The sequence below is a fragment of the Saccostrea echinata genome, unplaced genomic scaffold, assembly GCF_033153115.1.
Source record: "Saccostrea echinata isolate AGI-Se365-2 ecotype Australia unplaced genomic scaffold, CSIRO_AGI_Sech_v1 ptg000041l, whole genome shotgun sequence".
NCBI classification, from domain to species: domain Eukaryota; kingdom Metazoa; phylum Mollusca; class Bivalvia; order Ostreida; family Ostreidae; genus Saccostrea; species Saccostrea echinata.
In genome coordinates, this window is record NW_026889790.1 from 1,964,919 (window position 1) to 1,982,672 (window position 17,754).

General features: G+C 32.6%; 1 protein-coding gene across 1 annotated transcript; it reads left to right on the forward strand.

The window, feature by feature from the left end:
- Nucleotides 1-447: 447 nt before the first annotated feature.
- On the forward strand, nucleotides 448-17,396 carry LOC133200915 (uncharacterized). The gene is made up of 3 exons (XM_061336729.1): nucleotides 448-667; nucleotides 14,740-14,880; nucleotides 16,740-17,396. The coding sequence occupies exons 1-3, from the start codon at nucleotides 469-471 to the stop codon at nucleotides 17,276-17,278; spliced, it is 879 nt and encodes a 292-aa protein (XP_061192713.1). The 5' UTR covers nucleotides 448-468; the 3' UTR covers nucleotides 17,279-17,396.
- Nucleotides 17,397-17,754: the final 358 nt, after the last annotated feature.

The following is a 17,754-nucleotide window of genomic DNA, read 5'->3' on the forward strand; positions in this document are numbered from 1 at the left end:
AATAAATGTTTCCAGATCTAACTGGCATTTGTCTGGATTTCAGTTGATTTTGTCACAAGGTGCAAAATGTAACAAGACTATTAACAATTAAAATCAAGCTATGTAAAGAAGCTCAAAAATACACTGAAGCGTATATAAGAACATTTCAAAAATAATTTACCATTATCAAACATCTCGTAATGCTATATAATATTTTCTACAGTTACGAAAAACTAAATTGTGCTAAATATTAATCACTACTAAAATTGAACTATTTTCACATGTATTTGATAATTTTTTGGAAACAAAAATCAAATTGGTGCATGATAAACATTTAAATATGAATTCCTATAGCAAAACCACAATGACATGGTACCGACATATATAGGTCCTGGTATATAAAGCTTTGACATGCTCTGGAACACTTACAAAATTATGAGAACACTTGGCATTTGGTTGTACGTGGTTGTGTTCACCACTGATCTTGGAATGGGGGCGTTTGTCCCACCTCACTTGACTTCTGAATTCTTTCAGAATCTGGGCGTTGACCCCGGAGGGCGCAGACCCATAACTCGGCCCATCTCATCGTATGTGCTACAGCTTTTTCTTCAGATGGAAGAAAAACAAGATGATCTGCGTATGTATTCTGACCGTGATCCAAAGGTGCAGTTCTATGATCCGGAGTCTCGTAAGTTATATACATCATTTTCAAATTTTGTTTGCTTGTTTTGCGCTATAAAGCATTTTCTAATATTGCCCTTTCTTTTTAGAAAGCACACTTATATAGATTTTGCGATTTAAACTTTATTTTCCTATATACATTTTAAATGTTTTAAAGTAGTACATGTAATTCAAACATTGAAAAATAAAAGTCCTATAAAAATAAATATTAAGATAAATCATTCAATACCTCGTTAAAATTAACTATATGTTTTAAAAATTAACAGAAAGTAACATTCAGTATTTCGTTAATCAAAATGAAATATTTTAAACAATTAACAGAAAGTAATGAATATACATACGAAACTTATTTATGACAAGCAATTAATTTTTCATATCCTGATAAAGCTAATTGAATTTCATCGTTTAATTTTTCATTAAGAATGCACAAATAATTCAATGCAAACACTCTGTGTACCTCTTCCCCTTTCCCTACATGAAAAATAGAACAATCATTAACATAAAATCAAACTAACAAGAAGAAAAGAAAATTTTCGAAATAAGAAGTGTATTCTTTAAAATAAATGTAACCATCATAATTTTGTAGTCAGTGGATTGCTTCTGCATAAAAGGTTTTTTTTTTTTTTTTTTTTGTAAATAATGAACGTTCAACAAATAACTATTGCGAATATCAAAGTATTGAAATTCTGTTGACATGAAGGGAAACAATATGCAATTAAAGTAAATAGAAAAAAATATCACAGAACTTTGGAGAAAATTGATTTTATATATGTAGATAAGATCGAGATTTATCATATTACACGATAATGTTAGTTCCAAAATGATAAAATATGTAGATTATATCTAAAAGTCGTTAATGTGCACTTGTGCATTTGTGATTTCCAAACTCACTTCCGCAGTTAAATTAGTGGTGTACCTTAAGAGTTTCATTTTCTGAAAGTTTATTAGTAATGTAAATGATACAGTGAATTTTAAATTTCTTTTTTCTGACTGAACGCATTCAATCTTTTTTGTTACTCTTATATACTGAAAAAAGACGCAAGACCCAAGCATACAGAGGCCTTAATTTAAAATCGCAAAAGACAGGTAAATATCGATAAAGACAGGTAATTTAGCCTGCGTTTGCCGAAGGACTCTTAATCATTGCGCTACTACTGTGAATGTAATAATGATTTATAATAATTTTTATAATTGCATCATATTTCTATATATATAAATGTTATTAACCAGGAGGTTTGACTCTCTCGTTTACAATTTTTATAAACGAGCAAAGTTTACTTAATAGCTTAACATTTTTGGAAGAGAACAATTCATTAAACTTGATAACATTTGGTCTTGTAACATAATATTTGGGAATATACAATTTTCTTTCATCTTTTAACTTGTTACAGCATAAAATATAGTGAAATTCGTCACCTACATCATTTTCACATAAAAGACATATTCTATTAACTCTTTCAGTACCTTCCCATCTTCCCGTTTCAGTCGGTAGTTTATGATTTGATGTTCTGAATCTAGCTAAAATTTGTTTCTTATGATTACTTAAGACGCTATCTACTTAAAATTGGCATCCAAATTTTAAATTTGTAAATAGATTATATATCATACCTTTTGAAGAATTATTGCAGTTTTATTCCCAATTTTGTTGAAATTGATCTCGTAATTTTTGTTTCAAACTTTTAATTAGCCAAGTACTATTGAATAATTGGTTCTGATTCCATATATTACTGTATCCACAATCATCTAAAATTGATTTCAAATTCTTTAACCATTTACATTCATTTCCTTTGTCAAATTTAGCACGGAGTAATTTGTACATTAAATTGCAATATTTTGATTGTTTTCCACTTAAAATTTTTGACCAGTATGCAATAATTCTTGTTTTGATATGTACAGTTAAAGGTACTCTCCCTAATTCACCATATATCATAAAATTGGGAGTACTTGGTTTTAAATGAAAAAGCATTTTACAGAATTTTAGATGTACTCTTTCTATAATTTCAACATTACCATAACCCCATACTTCACAGCCATATAACAAAATTGGAACAACAATCTTATCAAACAAATACAATTGATCATCAAGAGAGAGGTGTAATTGATTACCTTTTTTCAAAATACCATACATAGCTTTAGTCGCTCTTTCAGTAGCATATTGTTTTGCCTTAATAAATGAACCAGTTGATGAGAATATAACTCCAAGATATTTAAAATGTTTGACAATTTCAATTTCGTTGTTATTGTAATAAAAAACATTCTGTGATGTACGTCCCTTTGAAAAAATCATTATTTTTGTTTTTTCAATATTAACTTCAAGTTTCCGTTTTTCACAATACAATGAAAAACTGTGCAATTGATTCTGTAAATCTTCAGGTGATTCGGAGAGTAAAACTGTATCGTCTGCATACAAAATAACCAACATCTTTAACAAAATACCAAGTTCTTGTTGAATCTCATATGATATTGTTGAGACTCCAATATTATTATGTGTAATTAAAAAAGATTCTACATCATTTAGGAATAAAGCAAATAAAAATGGCGATAGATTTTCCCCTTGTCTTATCCCTATTTTGCATGGAAAGTATTCAGTAACCATATCATTTACAGCTATTCTCGATTTACTTTCAGAGTACATTTTCACTATCACATCAAAACATTTTCCAGTAATATCATTTTGAATAAGTTTTTGCCATAGTCCTATTCTCCATACATTGTCAAAAGCAGCCTTAAAATCTATAAATGCACAATACATTTTCTTTTTCAGTAAAAAGGATAATTCGATTAACGATTGTAAAGTGAAGATATTATCTATTGTAGAATAATTTGATCCTAAAATCAAATCTTCATCTGAATTAATTAAAAAAGAATTTAATCTTAACCAGTGAACAAACTTACAATTTGTGTGAATAATAATTACAAAATCGTTAATAAATTTTTTGTATCCAATTACAATACCACCGGAACGTCTGTTAGAAAATACGTGTCTATTTTTAGCATCAAAGAAAAAATCAGTATGATCAATGGGTTTAGTATCATCCGTTTTTGTCTCAGTAAAACACATGATATCATAAGAAGAAATAAATGTAGAAAATTCTGGGTAATTTAAACGTCTACTTAGACCACAAACATTTAATCCTAAGATTTTAAGTCTGCGAGCATGTTCAGTGAAAGAATCGAGAGAGTCGGTTGGATAAATGTCCACTAAATTGTCACGTGGTAGATTTCCTCCTAGGTTATCCCACCTTTGACTTACTGAGCCGCGTCTGTTGAATGGTCGGAATTCACGGGCCGCTGGAGATAGGCGCTGATCTAGATTGTGTGGCGCGTTGTTTGGGTTTTCCTGTTCATAATCTGTCAGCACAAATCGTTCGCCGTTAATATAAAGTTTATCCATAGTCAGTTGCGCTCTCTTGCCCTGTCGTTTAGCTGCTTTGTAGTGCGGGTACAGTAGTTTACGGTTTTCGTTTATCTCCTTGGGAAATTGTTCGAATACACTGAATTCTGGGTCGCTTTGATCGCCCGGCATAATATTTGGTCCGCCTCGTTTAAAGGTCCGGGGGGACCTAATACGATAACATATAAGGTCCGGCCTGCCTCTATAATAAAAGGTCCGCCTTCGGTTTAACATGCAGATTTTTTCTCCTTTATTGATTCGAAATTAATTTGCTTAATTAATCTTTTTAAATTTTTTAAGGTATAGTTGTTATAATAGTGTCCCTCCCAGCAAAATGGAGTTCCAGGGAAGTGCATGTACATTGTATATATACTAACAGGATCAAGTCTTGCGATATCTCGCTAGTTGCTGAATTTCGTTTGTCAATTTTAATTAATTATATTTTTAATGTTATCAAATATTTCAGTATAAAACCTCAAAATTATCTATCAAAAAATTATTCAAAATTTGATGGTAGCAATGTTAGCTCCTTATCTTAGTACATACCTCCCAGGTAGTGCACAAAACAAAATCTATAAAAATACAAAAGATCTGTTGATCGAGTTACCTTATGGGAAAATCATGTACGACTTGTGTCTTTTGTAGTTTAAGTGATATCAATATTGTCATTGCAAAATTAAAAAAAAGTACATATAATTATATAATACGTATACCTTTACTGGCACATTGTTCAGTATACAGTGTTCGTAAGTCCAACAATGATCCATTCATTACAGTCTCTTTCCTAACAACGTTTGACTTCCACTTCCCAAAAAGAATTTTCATATCTTTCGAAAGATAATTCGTTACATTATTAATAATCATTATGCATAATTCTTGCGATTCATATTGTAGCTAACTATAAAATAATTGGAGGGTCACTGTGACAGGGACTTGTGTTACGGTGCACTAGCCTATACTCGTTGTTAATTGTTAAAACAACATGTCTGTGTATTGGGGGTAGACCTATTGTCTCACTTGACGAAACTTGAAGTCGCATATCCCCTGTGTTTTTATAACCATCTTTTCTTATCCAGTTAAAGACTAACGATTATATCATTCTACTTGATATTACCCCGGGGTTAACACTGGTTAAGGAAAATGTGCATTAATTGGCAAAATCAAACCAAAGTCAATCGAGTTAAACATTTTAAGCAATAACCCCCCCCCCCCCCCCAAAAGAAAAGATTATAAATGGTCTTGTTGTATTTTTGGTGGGTTGGGTATAGCAAAATTATGCTGATACATGTCAAATAGTTTAATTAAAAAGTACCGATGTTGTCGACTTTTCTCCCGCATTAATATTTTTCACCGAAAAAACGAGCTTGGGTTTAAAGACCCCCCCCCCTCCTTCTGGAAAATGAGCCTAGCATAGGATTTTATTTCCGGATGTTTTTTTCTTTATTTTTAAATATTGTTCATTTCATTTCCTACATTTTGTAGTTTTCATTTCTGATATTTTAAAGTTTTCATCTCTGACATTTATCATAAGGTACTTTTCCGGCAATGACAACAGAATTGAAATTTCCCTTAAAAAAAAATTAAAGAATAAATCAGCAATAATTCATTGACTTCCAAATAATAAGTTCTGCTTATATTCAAAAGAATTTTATGAAGATTTTATCCTCGGACACATGTAAGTGTTGTGAATCTTTGTTCATCTTTTCAAATCAAGATAATCAGATTGAATTTGAGATCAGAAAGGTTAAGATAGAATTTTTGACATACAGAAACTATGTTTGAGAGAATAAAGTAATCATAGTTGAGGGGATTCTTTTTTCGGTGCTTTCAAACACATATAATTCAGTGGGCATTACAATTTGGTGATCAAAAATTGCATGTTTTATTATTGAAATTATTTATGGCATTTTATTACTAGACTTTGTATTTTTACTAGACTTAGTGTTGCATGTATTGTAATGTTTTTAATCGAAAAAATGGGATTTGACATAAATGTTATACAAATGTATTAAATATTTATGTCCTGTTAAAATTCTATTTCCGCCTGCTTGGTTAACATTAAATTGCCAGAAAGGGGCCTTAAAAAATCCGGAAACGTAAAAAAAAAAATGAATGTCGGAAATGAAAATGGAAAAAATGTGAAAAATGAAAACAAAAAATGTCGGAAATGCAATGCAAAATTCCGGAAATGACATGCAGCGAGCTTGGAAGAAACAACCCCGGCTCAATTATCCACCATAGGAAATACGCTTCAGCACAGAATTTTCTCCTTTTCCACCTTCTTACTAGGGAGAATCTTATTCACCCATACTATTTACAGAAGGGTTTTACAGAGCAACTTGACATGTATTTCCCCCTAAAATAAAAAGGAAAGTGTCTGTTGAAATCGTGACCGATATAAAAATTCATAAAACACCACCAAGTCGTGTTCTTTTGTTAATGTTTTTTTTTTAATATTTATTTTGATTTTGAGTTTGGTTTAAATTAGAATTTTTACGACTTTTAGCGGCTATTTCTTTTTTATTTATGTGTGTGTGATGGGGGAGGGGTTAATAGTTCTCTTGTTGCACGTCATCAAAATTACTAATTAAATAATAATATATATCCTTGGTCCGTTCAGACAGATGTTTATGGTTTGCATATAGATACAGTGTATACAATACAGTAGACACATCTCCTGCAAATGTCAATAGAATGGATATAATTAATTGACATTAAAGTTTTGTCTTTTTGTCAGCATATATAAATGAAAAAAAAAGTACACTACTACATGTAGTATATGTAATTTTTATGCACAATTAGCCATTCCAAGAGTTTTCTAAGTTAATTTAGCGTCCATCCTAAAATTTAAAACCCAATTATCTTTTACCCTGGAAAAACACACGAACCAACAAAGAGAAAAAAAAAACAATAGGAACTTACAGCATTTTCATAATTTTTGCTTTGTAACAGTGAGATACATGTATCTGGGAAAAAAGAAAAACAGAGGGCGGACCTTTTATTATACTGCGTTTTAAGGTCCGCCCTCCATTTTAACGAGTTTTCACGCTACGAAAAATTTTAATAAACCCTGTTCAAAATATTCGCCTTGTATAAGATATCTGAAAAACAGAGAGCGGACCTTTTATTAAACTGCGTTCTAAGGTCCGCCCTGCCTCTTTCTTAAGTTTTTATGTTACGGAAATAAACCCAGTCCAAAATTTTTGCTTTCTAATAGTAAGATATATGAAATATAGAGGGCGGACCTTTTATTATTCTGCGTTTTAAGGTCCGCCCTGCCTCTTTCTCTAGTTTTTATGCTGGGAAAATAAACTTTCGCCCTGTAATAGTAAGAAATCTGAAATACGGAGGGCGGACCTATTACACTGCGTTTTAAGGTCCACCCTGCCTCTTTCTATAGTTTTTATGCTACGAAAATAAACCCTGTTTAAAATTTTGGCCTTGTAATAGTATGATATCTGAAATACAAAGGGCGGACCTTTTATTATACTGCGTTCTAAGGTCCGCCCTGCCATTTTAACTTGTTTTTATGTTACGGAAATAAACCCTGTCCAAAATGTTTGCTTTCTAACAGTATGATATCTTAAATATTTGAGGGCGGAACTTTAATTATTCTGCGTATTAAGGTTTGCCCTGCCTCTTTCTCTAGTTTTTATGCTACGAAATTAAACTTTCGCCCTGTAATAGTAAGATATCTGAAAAACAGAGGGCGGACCTTTTATTATACTGCGTTTTAGGATCCGCCAAGCCCCTTTCTCTAGTTTTTATTCTACTTAAATAAAGCCTGTCCAAAATGTTTGCTTTCTAACAGTAAGACATCTGAATTATAGAGGGCGGACCTTTTATTATACTGCGTTTTAAGGTCCGCCATGCCTCTTTCTCTAGTTTTTATGCTCCAAATTTTCGCCTAGTAATAGTAAGAAATCTGAAATACAGAGGGCGGACTTTTTATTATACTGCGTTATAAGGTCTGCCCTGCCAATTTGAGTAGTTTTATGTTACGCATATAAACCCTGTCCAAAATGTTTGCTTTCTAATGGTAAGATATCCGAAAAACAGAGTGCGGACCTTTTTTTATACTGCGTTTGATGTATTGGGAAAATAATCGTAAAAATAAGAAAGGGGGTCATCAACACTACGTACATAATGTATGTGGTAAGTGCCTTGTGTGACAAGTAAAAAGAAAGCTGTAATACACCAGATTAAATTAATTGAAGTTGGTGTTTATTTACTATGTACTTGATGCGCAAGGAGCAGATGGAAATATAAAGGTGTTATTGCCACCCCCCCCCCCCCTTCCTCACCTGAGATGCATTGTATTACCGAAAATTTCTCCAGCCAATACCGAAATATTCATATAACATGCGCGGATCTAGAGGGGGGTTGGGGGGTCCGGACTCCCCCCTCCCCCCGGAATTTGCAGAGTTATTAAAAGTATATACTGAAGTAAATAAAAATGACTTTGAATCCCCTTAGAAAACGTGGACCCCACCATGAAATAGGTGTTTTTCACGTTTTGGAAATGGATTTTACGTTGTTTTTTGTTTTTTTGTTGTTTTTTGTTGTTTGTTTGTTTGTTTTTCTTTTTCTTCCTTTTGTTATTGTTTTGTTTTGTTTTGTTTTTTTGCTTGTCAAGAAATTTTCGGGTTAGAATTTTTTTTGACTGGGATGGAACCCCCCCCCCCCCCCTTGGAAAAAAAAATTCTGGATCCGCGCCTGTATAATCATTATTCAAAATTGTATTAGGTAATATCCGAAACAACATATGTGCAACATATGAAAATCGAACTTCAAAAATTCTTTCTTGACTACATGAGACAGATTGTATTATTTCCTCCATGGTTACCACGGAGAATGACTGAGGACTTCGAAAAGGATAATTTAAAGGACATTGGCAAAGTTCCTGGCTTTCTATAGAATTTTTCAAGAACTCTTAAGGACATTCGCAAGGTAGTATGAACTTTATTGTCTTTTTCCCTGGAGATGACGAGTTCCAATACTTAAAGGAACTGTGTGCTACATTTTAATGTCTATATATGTTGTTGTACACTTCTTCTCAAACAAGTTTGGATAAACAAAACATCTAGAATATATGTTTAGTAATTTTTGTGTATTTTTCTTTGAATAATACAAGAATTTTAATCAATTGATATCTTTTCAAAGCCCCTGGTAGTGCATTTTGATTTTTTTTGTCTATGAACATCTGATGGCACTATAATCTCAAATTAAGAATATCTTGAAAAAATATCAGTAGGTAAGGTACGTTGCGTATGTCCTTAAGCAGGTGTAGACTAGTGGTACTAAACAATACACTTTATTGGTTTTCACCGCGTAGAAAATTCTACACGGGAGATCACTCTCAATCAAGCTCCAGACAGCTCAGTATTACCCCATATCATTATTCGTAGGGAAAGTAGTCCTGGAGAGTATGGAGTATGACTCTCAGTCATACTCCATACAGTGTCAATTCTCCAGGACCACTTGGTATGGAGTTGTAGCGTAAAGTAATACTGAGCTGCCTGGAGCTTGGACTCTCATGATCAGTCAGTTTTATAAGTGGAAAAACCCATGAATTACCTTTTTTCTCCAGAAAACTGTGAATTGCCACTTTCCATAAATGAATAAAATAAATAATCAGCGCTTTTTAAAAGAAATATATTTTTGATTTAAAATTAGACTGAAACGATTCTAGTCGACAACACGAAAATGTACATATCATATAGCTTGAAATGGGAAATATAACGCACGCTTGACAACGTCCCCAGAAACATTTAGTCAGTATATTTCTGGGTGCAGTTGGGGGGGGGGGGGTATTGCACAAATTAATGTAGAAAATAGATATTCCTTGATACGCAAAAAGGAAGAGGATCAACTGATGTTCCCTCCCTCTTCCCCCTTTCATACAGAGTGAGATACATAAATGACTTGTATATATATATAGAACTGGATATTCAACTTTGCCCAAAATGCTTCATGTCGGTAATAAAAGAAAATATTTTACAATAATGATTTCAAAATTTAATCGGTCATGCAATACAGCAGGCTAGATTATCCCACAGTCTGGCTATAGTCGGGCCCCTATAGTCACAGTAAAATGTGTAATTTTTTTCTTTCTTTTTGTTTTCTTTTGGCAAAAAAATTACAATGCAGCTATGTCAAGGCTTCCCGAAGCTTTAAAATGCGCTCAAAACATAATATATCATTGCGAGGTCGGTTTTGGTTTTAATTTATAAGTATTGAACTTTAGTACTTCCAATTTATATAAAAGGTTTCCTCGGCTATATATTAACATATTTGTTATGATATCACATGACTTTGTTGATCACGTGACGGTCATTTATAATTTTTTGAAGTATTTCATATAAATCGCTTCGGCGCAGCTGATTAACACGATAATTATTAACATTTTGTTATATAAATAAACTCATCGTATCTTTGTGTATCCGAAATGTGCTTGGGAAAAGTCATGGTATTACTTGGGTACAAAATATTTCAGGAGAAATTCAACTTACCCACAAATTTGAGGGTATTTTCCACACAATATCGTAATGTGTATTAAAACAAAGCCATCACACATTTTTCCCAGGCAAGATTCAGTTAGAGAACAACCTCTTCTTACAGATTTCCACAAAAATTCTCAGATTAATCCTCATTAATCACCTGCGCCAGACTCTTTTGTACACACAAAATAAATTCTACCTCCAACCACGGGTATAAAACAGAGTATATTTCAAAAGTATATTTTTCATTTATAAGCATTTTGAACATGCTGAATTTCAATCAAGGGTAGGTAAGCGGTGTATTTTTAAAATATTCGGACTTAAAAATAAGACTTAAAAAACCTTTAACGACCCGTGAATTTTGCAATAGCTAACTAGCATTTTACATGCAGTTTGAAATAAACTAATATAAAGTTTATCTAAAGCGTAGATTTGAATAAGTTAATTATTTTGCTTGATTAAAAGACTTATTGGTTTTAAATAATCTGAATGTTAAAAACTAAATTTAAGTGTGTATGCAGCACCTTGAACTATTTTATATTATTTTGAACTAGGTGCTGGGTTACCATATGACAAGTTGTTGTCACAGGTACTTGTGGACAGGACCCCCCCCCCCCTTTCCAATATGCCCCACAGGTCAAAAAAATATTTTTATGTATTTTTTTCATAAATTATTCTTCTAGTACACATTTACAATGTATTCCATAAGAAAAATCCAAAAAATAACGCAGAATTAACGTTTTACTAAAAAATCATACCCGCGGTATTATAAAATATTTTATAATACCGCGGGTATGATTTTTTAGTAAAACGTTAATTCTGCGTTATTTTTTGGATTTTTCTTATGGAATACATTGTAAATGTGTACTAGAAGAATAATTTATGAAAAAAATACATAAAAATATTTTTTGACCTGTGGGGCATATTGGAAGGGGGGGGGGGGGTCCTGTCCACAAGTACCTGTGGTTGTTGTAAATATATAAATCTGCATCAGTAAGCCTCCAGACACATTGTCTTTGGTAAGAACATGTATTATTTATTTTAGATATTTTTATTACTTTGAATTGATAATGAAAGTATTGGTTATAAAATATGTTTGACAAATATTTTTGATCTACCAAGCTTAATTACCAAAATCCATTTTTACCTTTATTTTTTATGTTTTATCTGTAAAGCCCTATAAATCTGTTCAGTTGAAATTAAGAGTTATTGCCCTTTATTCAGAGTGCTATACATACTGTATCATGAATACAACATTAGGCTATATATAATCCTATCCACAAATAAAGGGCCAAAATATGATTATAAACTGAAAACAAGTTAATTGTTAAAACTAAAGGGAAGCATATACATACTTTTATTTTTATCGGTCTTACTATTAAAATCTACACTTGGAAATCAATAAGAAATTTCTTTAAATATTGTAATAAAAATAGACTATATATAATTATATAAATCACAATTTTGAATATCATAATAGAATATTTACATTCACTGAATATTATTTCCTTTATTTCTTATAAAAACCATTGCCATTAATCAGTCCATAAACAACACTAAGCAAGCCACCTGCATAGATTTCTTAAGCAACGGCTGTTTCATCAAGTATGCATACAATGACATACATATCTATAATACAATATTTAACATATTTAATTTACGTTGAATGTTTTTTTTTTAAAAAGATATAAATATAAACAAAATGTCTTTCTTTGTTTGTAAGTACGGGAATTAAGGTCGCAGCTATTGTAGAAAAATTCACATAACCCGCTTACGCGGGTTATGTATTTTTCTTGCAACAGCTTCGACATTAATTCCCGTACTAATAACCAAAGAAAGCATTTTATTGTTTAAATTATAATTTGTTCTTTAGCATAATTTATTAAAATAGAGAATTCATATCTATTGATTTAAAGCAAACACGTAACCATTACATTGCCATTGCTATCTGCCGCGGGCTCTACCTGCGGGTACCTGTCAGGTATACGAATACTTCACACCCCCAATTGTTTTATTGCCTATACACACCGGCAGATTTCACACCTTTAATCGTCCTAATTTACACAAAGCAAATGCTAGGGAAAAACAGACACAAGCCCAATAAATGCGACATTAAAAAAAAATCATTGCCTTAAACGGCATTGCTAAAAGCACACTAAACAAGGAGTAGCAATTCCTGCCCTAAGAGATATACTGTACAAAAAAAAAAAAAAAAACCAACAGCTGGGGTAAATCCTTCTTCTTCATATGATGTAAACTAACTCTCTTTAATTTTATGTGTTTAAGTCAAGATCAAAACATTTTGCACCACCCGGACCTTTAAACTTAGGCGGACCTTTTCTTATACGGGCCGGACCTTTTCTTATAAAAGGCGGACCTTATATGTTATCGAATTAGGTCCCCCCGGACCTTTAAACGAGGCGGACCAAATATTATGCGACACCGGACCGCCTTGATCCCGAAGGGCAGTGATAACCGTGATTGCAGTTTTTCGGACTTTTTCACGGTCCTTAAAGTTTACAAATTTTGCCACAACTGCCCGAGATTTTGTCTCTTGTTTCCGGCTCATGCGGTGAACTCGATGAAACGGAATTTCATCTGTTATTCCAAGTTTATCAGTCATAAATGCTTTTAACGCTTGTTCACATTGTTCTGCACTTTCTTCTTTTGGTTCATTAATACCCAGGAATATTAAGTTGTCCCTCATGGACCTTGCTTGTAATTCATTTTGCTGATCTTTGAGGTTGGCCAGTTTGTTTGTAATAGTTGCCATTTGTTCTTTAAGTGCCACATTCTCTTTTTCTATATTTTCATGCATTTTTTTTTGGAAATCTTCATTTCTGCTACTATCTCTTTAGATGTTTTTTCATTCTCATCTAATTTGTCACTGGTGAATGTAATGCTTTTTTCTATTTCTGACATTTTTGTTTTTAATTCGAACACATCTGTTGTGACAGTATTCATTGTCGCTTCAAATTTGCTGATTTGTGATTCAATTTGGTCAAGTTTATCTAGTTTCTGAAAAACTTTGTCAAGTGTTTTTGGCTAGATTATCTATTTTACTGCCGTAATCAATTGGCTGCATTCCGCCCTGATACTGTTGTACCTGTTGTACAGGGGGTACAGGTCCTACGGGTGAAAAGCTGTAATTCATTACGGGCATTTGCGACATTTGTGAAATTTGATATGTATGATTTTGATTGCTTTGCATACTCTGACTGTTCACTGGGGTTGAAAATAACTGGTGAGAGATTCTTTGTGTGTCTACATTGTCTACATTGTCTTAAGACGTACTCATAACACTTACTTTTCTTTGTTGCGCTCCACTGCTCACATCTGGGCCTTCTTTTCTTTTCTTGCCTTTTTTTAATTTATTTCCACTGGAACCACTGGAACCACTTTCAGGTGTTTTAGGCCTCATAGCACACAGCTTATATCATTAGATTAATCTCCCAAATCTTCCAAAGTTTGTTTTATAACAAAAAGATTAGTTTAAATTCAGAGCTCAAAAAATCATGACTCTCATTCAGCTCACCCAACATGTAAACATAACGTATTTTCTGTCTTCACAAACAAGTAAAGTGTTTTCTGCATAAGAGGAGTGATAACTTATACCAATAAATATCAATACTTAGAGAATTAACAATGATATGTACATGGGAATTGTATCAAAAGAAGGGACTTGGATATCAACAAGTGATACACAGAAAAAAAAATCAAAAAGGTTATCAGTCATAATTCAAGATTATTTATTTTTTTAATTTTTCATGGCCGAAATCTTATCATATAACAGATAATCATTCCTCATGTCTCTGAGGCGATTTTATTATTATTTGCATGTAGACTTTATTTACTCGCTGGAAAGAAAAGAGCGCGTGTAAATTTTGTTCTTATCTGGCATAGTGTCAGAACTTGTTGAACAAATGTTGTATGTAGGACATTTCAACATCCACAAAGAAAAATTTTGGACGTCTGTAAAATTCGTCCGTACAGTGTACTTATTGTACTTTTTCTCTAGAAAATAAACTACGTACTCTCTTTAAGCAATTCCAACATTTTCGACAAGACGTTCACTTTTAATATATTCATATTTTTCAGAAATAATTGAAAAAAATTGCACGATACAGAATTGCTGAGGATTACCATAAAACGTGTCACTGTTTCAAGTTTCATCTTTTTATACAGAAACCTCTGATGGTCTCATTGAATTTGATTTATCGAGAGCACCAATTAACGGAAACGTGACCAAAATAGAGCTCGCCTTCACGGGACACACTCATCAGCTGTTCTCTATCCAAATTACATCGCCATATCGTCCAGGGATCAGTAAGTTCTTATAGATTGGTATTTCATACAGTAGATAATTATTAGGCAATGTTGAATTATCATATCAAGATGTATGAGATATGTGACCTGAACCTCACTGTAGATGCCAGAGGATTGGGAGAGTTGCCTCTACTACAACTTCCCGCCAACCTTTATTATTGCCTTCTGTTTCCTTGCTCCTTAATAATCAAACTTGTTATGGCACTGTCTTGTTAGAACACTTTTACAATAAACGAGGGAGGTCTTGGTCTTATCTGCATCGAATGCAAGCTTAAGGAAGCTCTAAACACTAATGAAAAATGCTTTGTGGGCTTTGAGAAAAATATATCATATGAAGGTGCACATATTCAGTGTATCTAGTTCATCTTCAACATAGGGTACCCGCCTTATTTCTGCAGAAAAAATGTTCAAAGACAATGAACTTTTTGTGAACAGAAATCACTGTTGTTTACTTACATCGTGAAAATTAATGGAAATAATGTATTAAATTACTTAATCTTGGTCTGACATAAGATTAAGAATACTTTAATTCATAAGAAATTGTAACATTAACTGTACATTCCCATTTATTCTTTTTTCTTCTAAGGGCAGATCACTCTAACTAAATAAAACTATTCTACAAATAGAACTCTTTAGTGTGCAGTGTTTAGAGCTTCCTTAAAAAAATCCACGCGTAGTAAAATTTTTAGATAACTCATTAAAAATTAATGGGATAAACTTTAAATATCTGCTAGGTAGAAATATTATATGAATTCAATATTTTAAATAAATTTCCAAAATTTAACTAAGATATTTTTGTCGTTTTAACAAAAGTAAATTTCTAACACCACCGCGAAATGAAAATATAGTAAACTTATGGTTAAACAGTCATCTTAAACATAACAATAAGCCACTATACCAAAAAAGTTGAACAAGAAGTGGTATTTTATATGTAAAAAAATCTGTTTACAACAGAAGGTATGAAAAATATAAATGATATCAAAGAGATCAGTGAATCAAAGAGTTATTACTTAATAATGCAAATATCCAATAATAAAATTAGGCATTTAAAAACCTAAATATAGATTAATACATTGTAAATAAAACAAATATTCAAAAGCCATACTTTTACTTTTACGGAAAAAATAAAAATCCAGAATTCGAAAAATCGTTATTTTATTATAATATTCTAGTTTCTAAAAAGATGCAAAAGCCAATACTGGAAACGAAATGGTCGAAAGAATTTCACATAACAAATGGTCAAATGGGAAAATGTGTACACAGCTATGATATTAAATGTTTTTGATAAGTAGATAGCAGAATTTAATTTTAAACTTTTACTTAACCAGCTGAATTGTAATTCAATGTATCTTTGTTTTTAAGGATTTGTTATGAAGTTTAGGAATGTAGATCAAACTCACCTTGGTGACTGGAATGTTAAAAATATTAAGGACTGAAATGTGATTTTGAAGAATCTCATCCTCAGAAAGTGAACAGCTAGTATAAGTAGGATTACCAAATTTGGAATTGAAACCAAGTTCTTCTAAAATACAGTTATAATAATGAGCCTTACAAAGACGATATTATTACAAGCCTTGTCTGCTGGAAACATAACATATTGTTCACGAATAGTCTCTCTTATTCTTTAAGCACCACCGATTTAGTGAAAACGGAAGAATAGATCGTTTGCATATTTCTTTTTAACTTTCTAACAATGTAAGGGATCAATTAAAGTATATGTATGCCAATTCATGATAAATTGGTCAAAACTGTATATAGAAAAAATTGTTTCAAAGAACATAGCTTATTATAAACGCTTACTTCACAGATGTTCTTTATTTATTTATTTTTTTTCATAATTTGTATTTCCGATATTTCAGGGGTGAATTCCTTTCATACAGGACAAGGACACGTGGCTGACGTCACAAATCTGGCTATAGATCAGGTGTTTAATACAACATTAGAACTGTTTGTCTCCATCAGTAAATCAACTCACCAAATAAGACATCTTAATCCGATTTTGGCGATTTTTCTGGACGTAAATGTCTCTTTATTGCACAGAGATCGGCGGAAGCGATTTGTGCCTAGTAATGGAAATTCTACAATAAATATGGAAACAGCTGAATCGCGAAAATACTGTCGTTTGAAGGAGTGGACAGTAGACTTTAGGGATTTGGGATGGTACAGAGAATTTATTCTGCATCCAATAACATACCGAGCGAACATCTGTGCTGGATTTTGCCCGGAGGCTCCAATGGATTCCTATTTCAACGCCACAAACCATGTACTCTTAAAGTATCTCCTGGAGAAGAGACTGTGTTGTTCCCCAATAGAATACATGTCACAGACTTTAATATTCGTGAACAACATCATGCAGACGGTTAGAGGGATGTCGGTGTCACGTTGTGGCTGTCGTTGAACATCATTCAACTGTCCGAGTCGAGCATGTAATACACATGGTTTGTTCTTTTATGGACATTGCGTGTTGCTGGGTATATGTAGCTAAATAAAATGGATTATCAGGTTTTGAAAAATCATCGGGTCTTTCTTCTGAATATTTTTTTGTATATAGCAACAGGACATCGATCCGGCGCGTCAGTATTTGCCAACATTTTGGGTTTGACTACTCGAACATCCCTTGGGTTTACTCCTTGTCTGGTTTTTGATTGGCGTTCATTAAATGTTAAGTATTCTACACCAGTAATATCAGTTTGCAAACAAATGTCAGCCCACGACATGGATCTGTGTTCATCTGAACCCCTCAGTCCAAAATAAATCGTGTTGAATAACCAAAGTGAGTTTAATATACTCTCAGGAGTTTGTGCCCCTAACAGACCACATTCCCACAGTTTATTTATTTCGATGTTAGTTAATGGGTCTGCTTTTTTAGATAGA

Excerpts from the sequence above, each read along its gene's own strand:
- LOC133200915 (XM_061336729.1), top strand. The coding sequence starts at position 469 with ATGGGGGCGTTTGTCCCACCTCACTTGACTTCTGAATTCTTTCAGAAT. Across the intron at positions 668-14,739 it reads GTTCTATGATCCGGAGTCTC|AAACCTCTGATGGTCTCATT; the intron begins GTAAGTTATATA and ends CTTTTTATACAG. Across the intron at positions 14,881-16,739 it reads GCCATATCGTCCAGGGATCA|GGGTGAATTCCTTTCATACA; the intron begins GTAAGTTCTTAT and ends CCGATATTTCAG.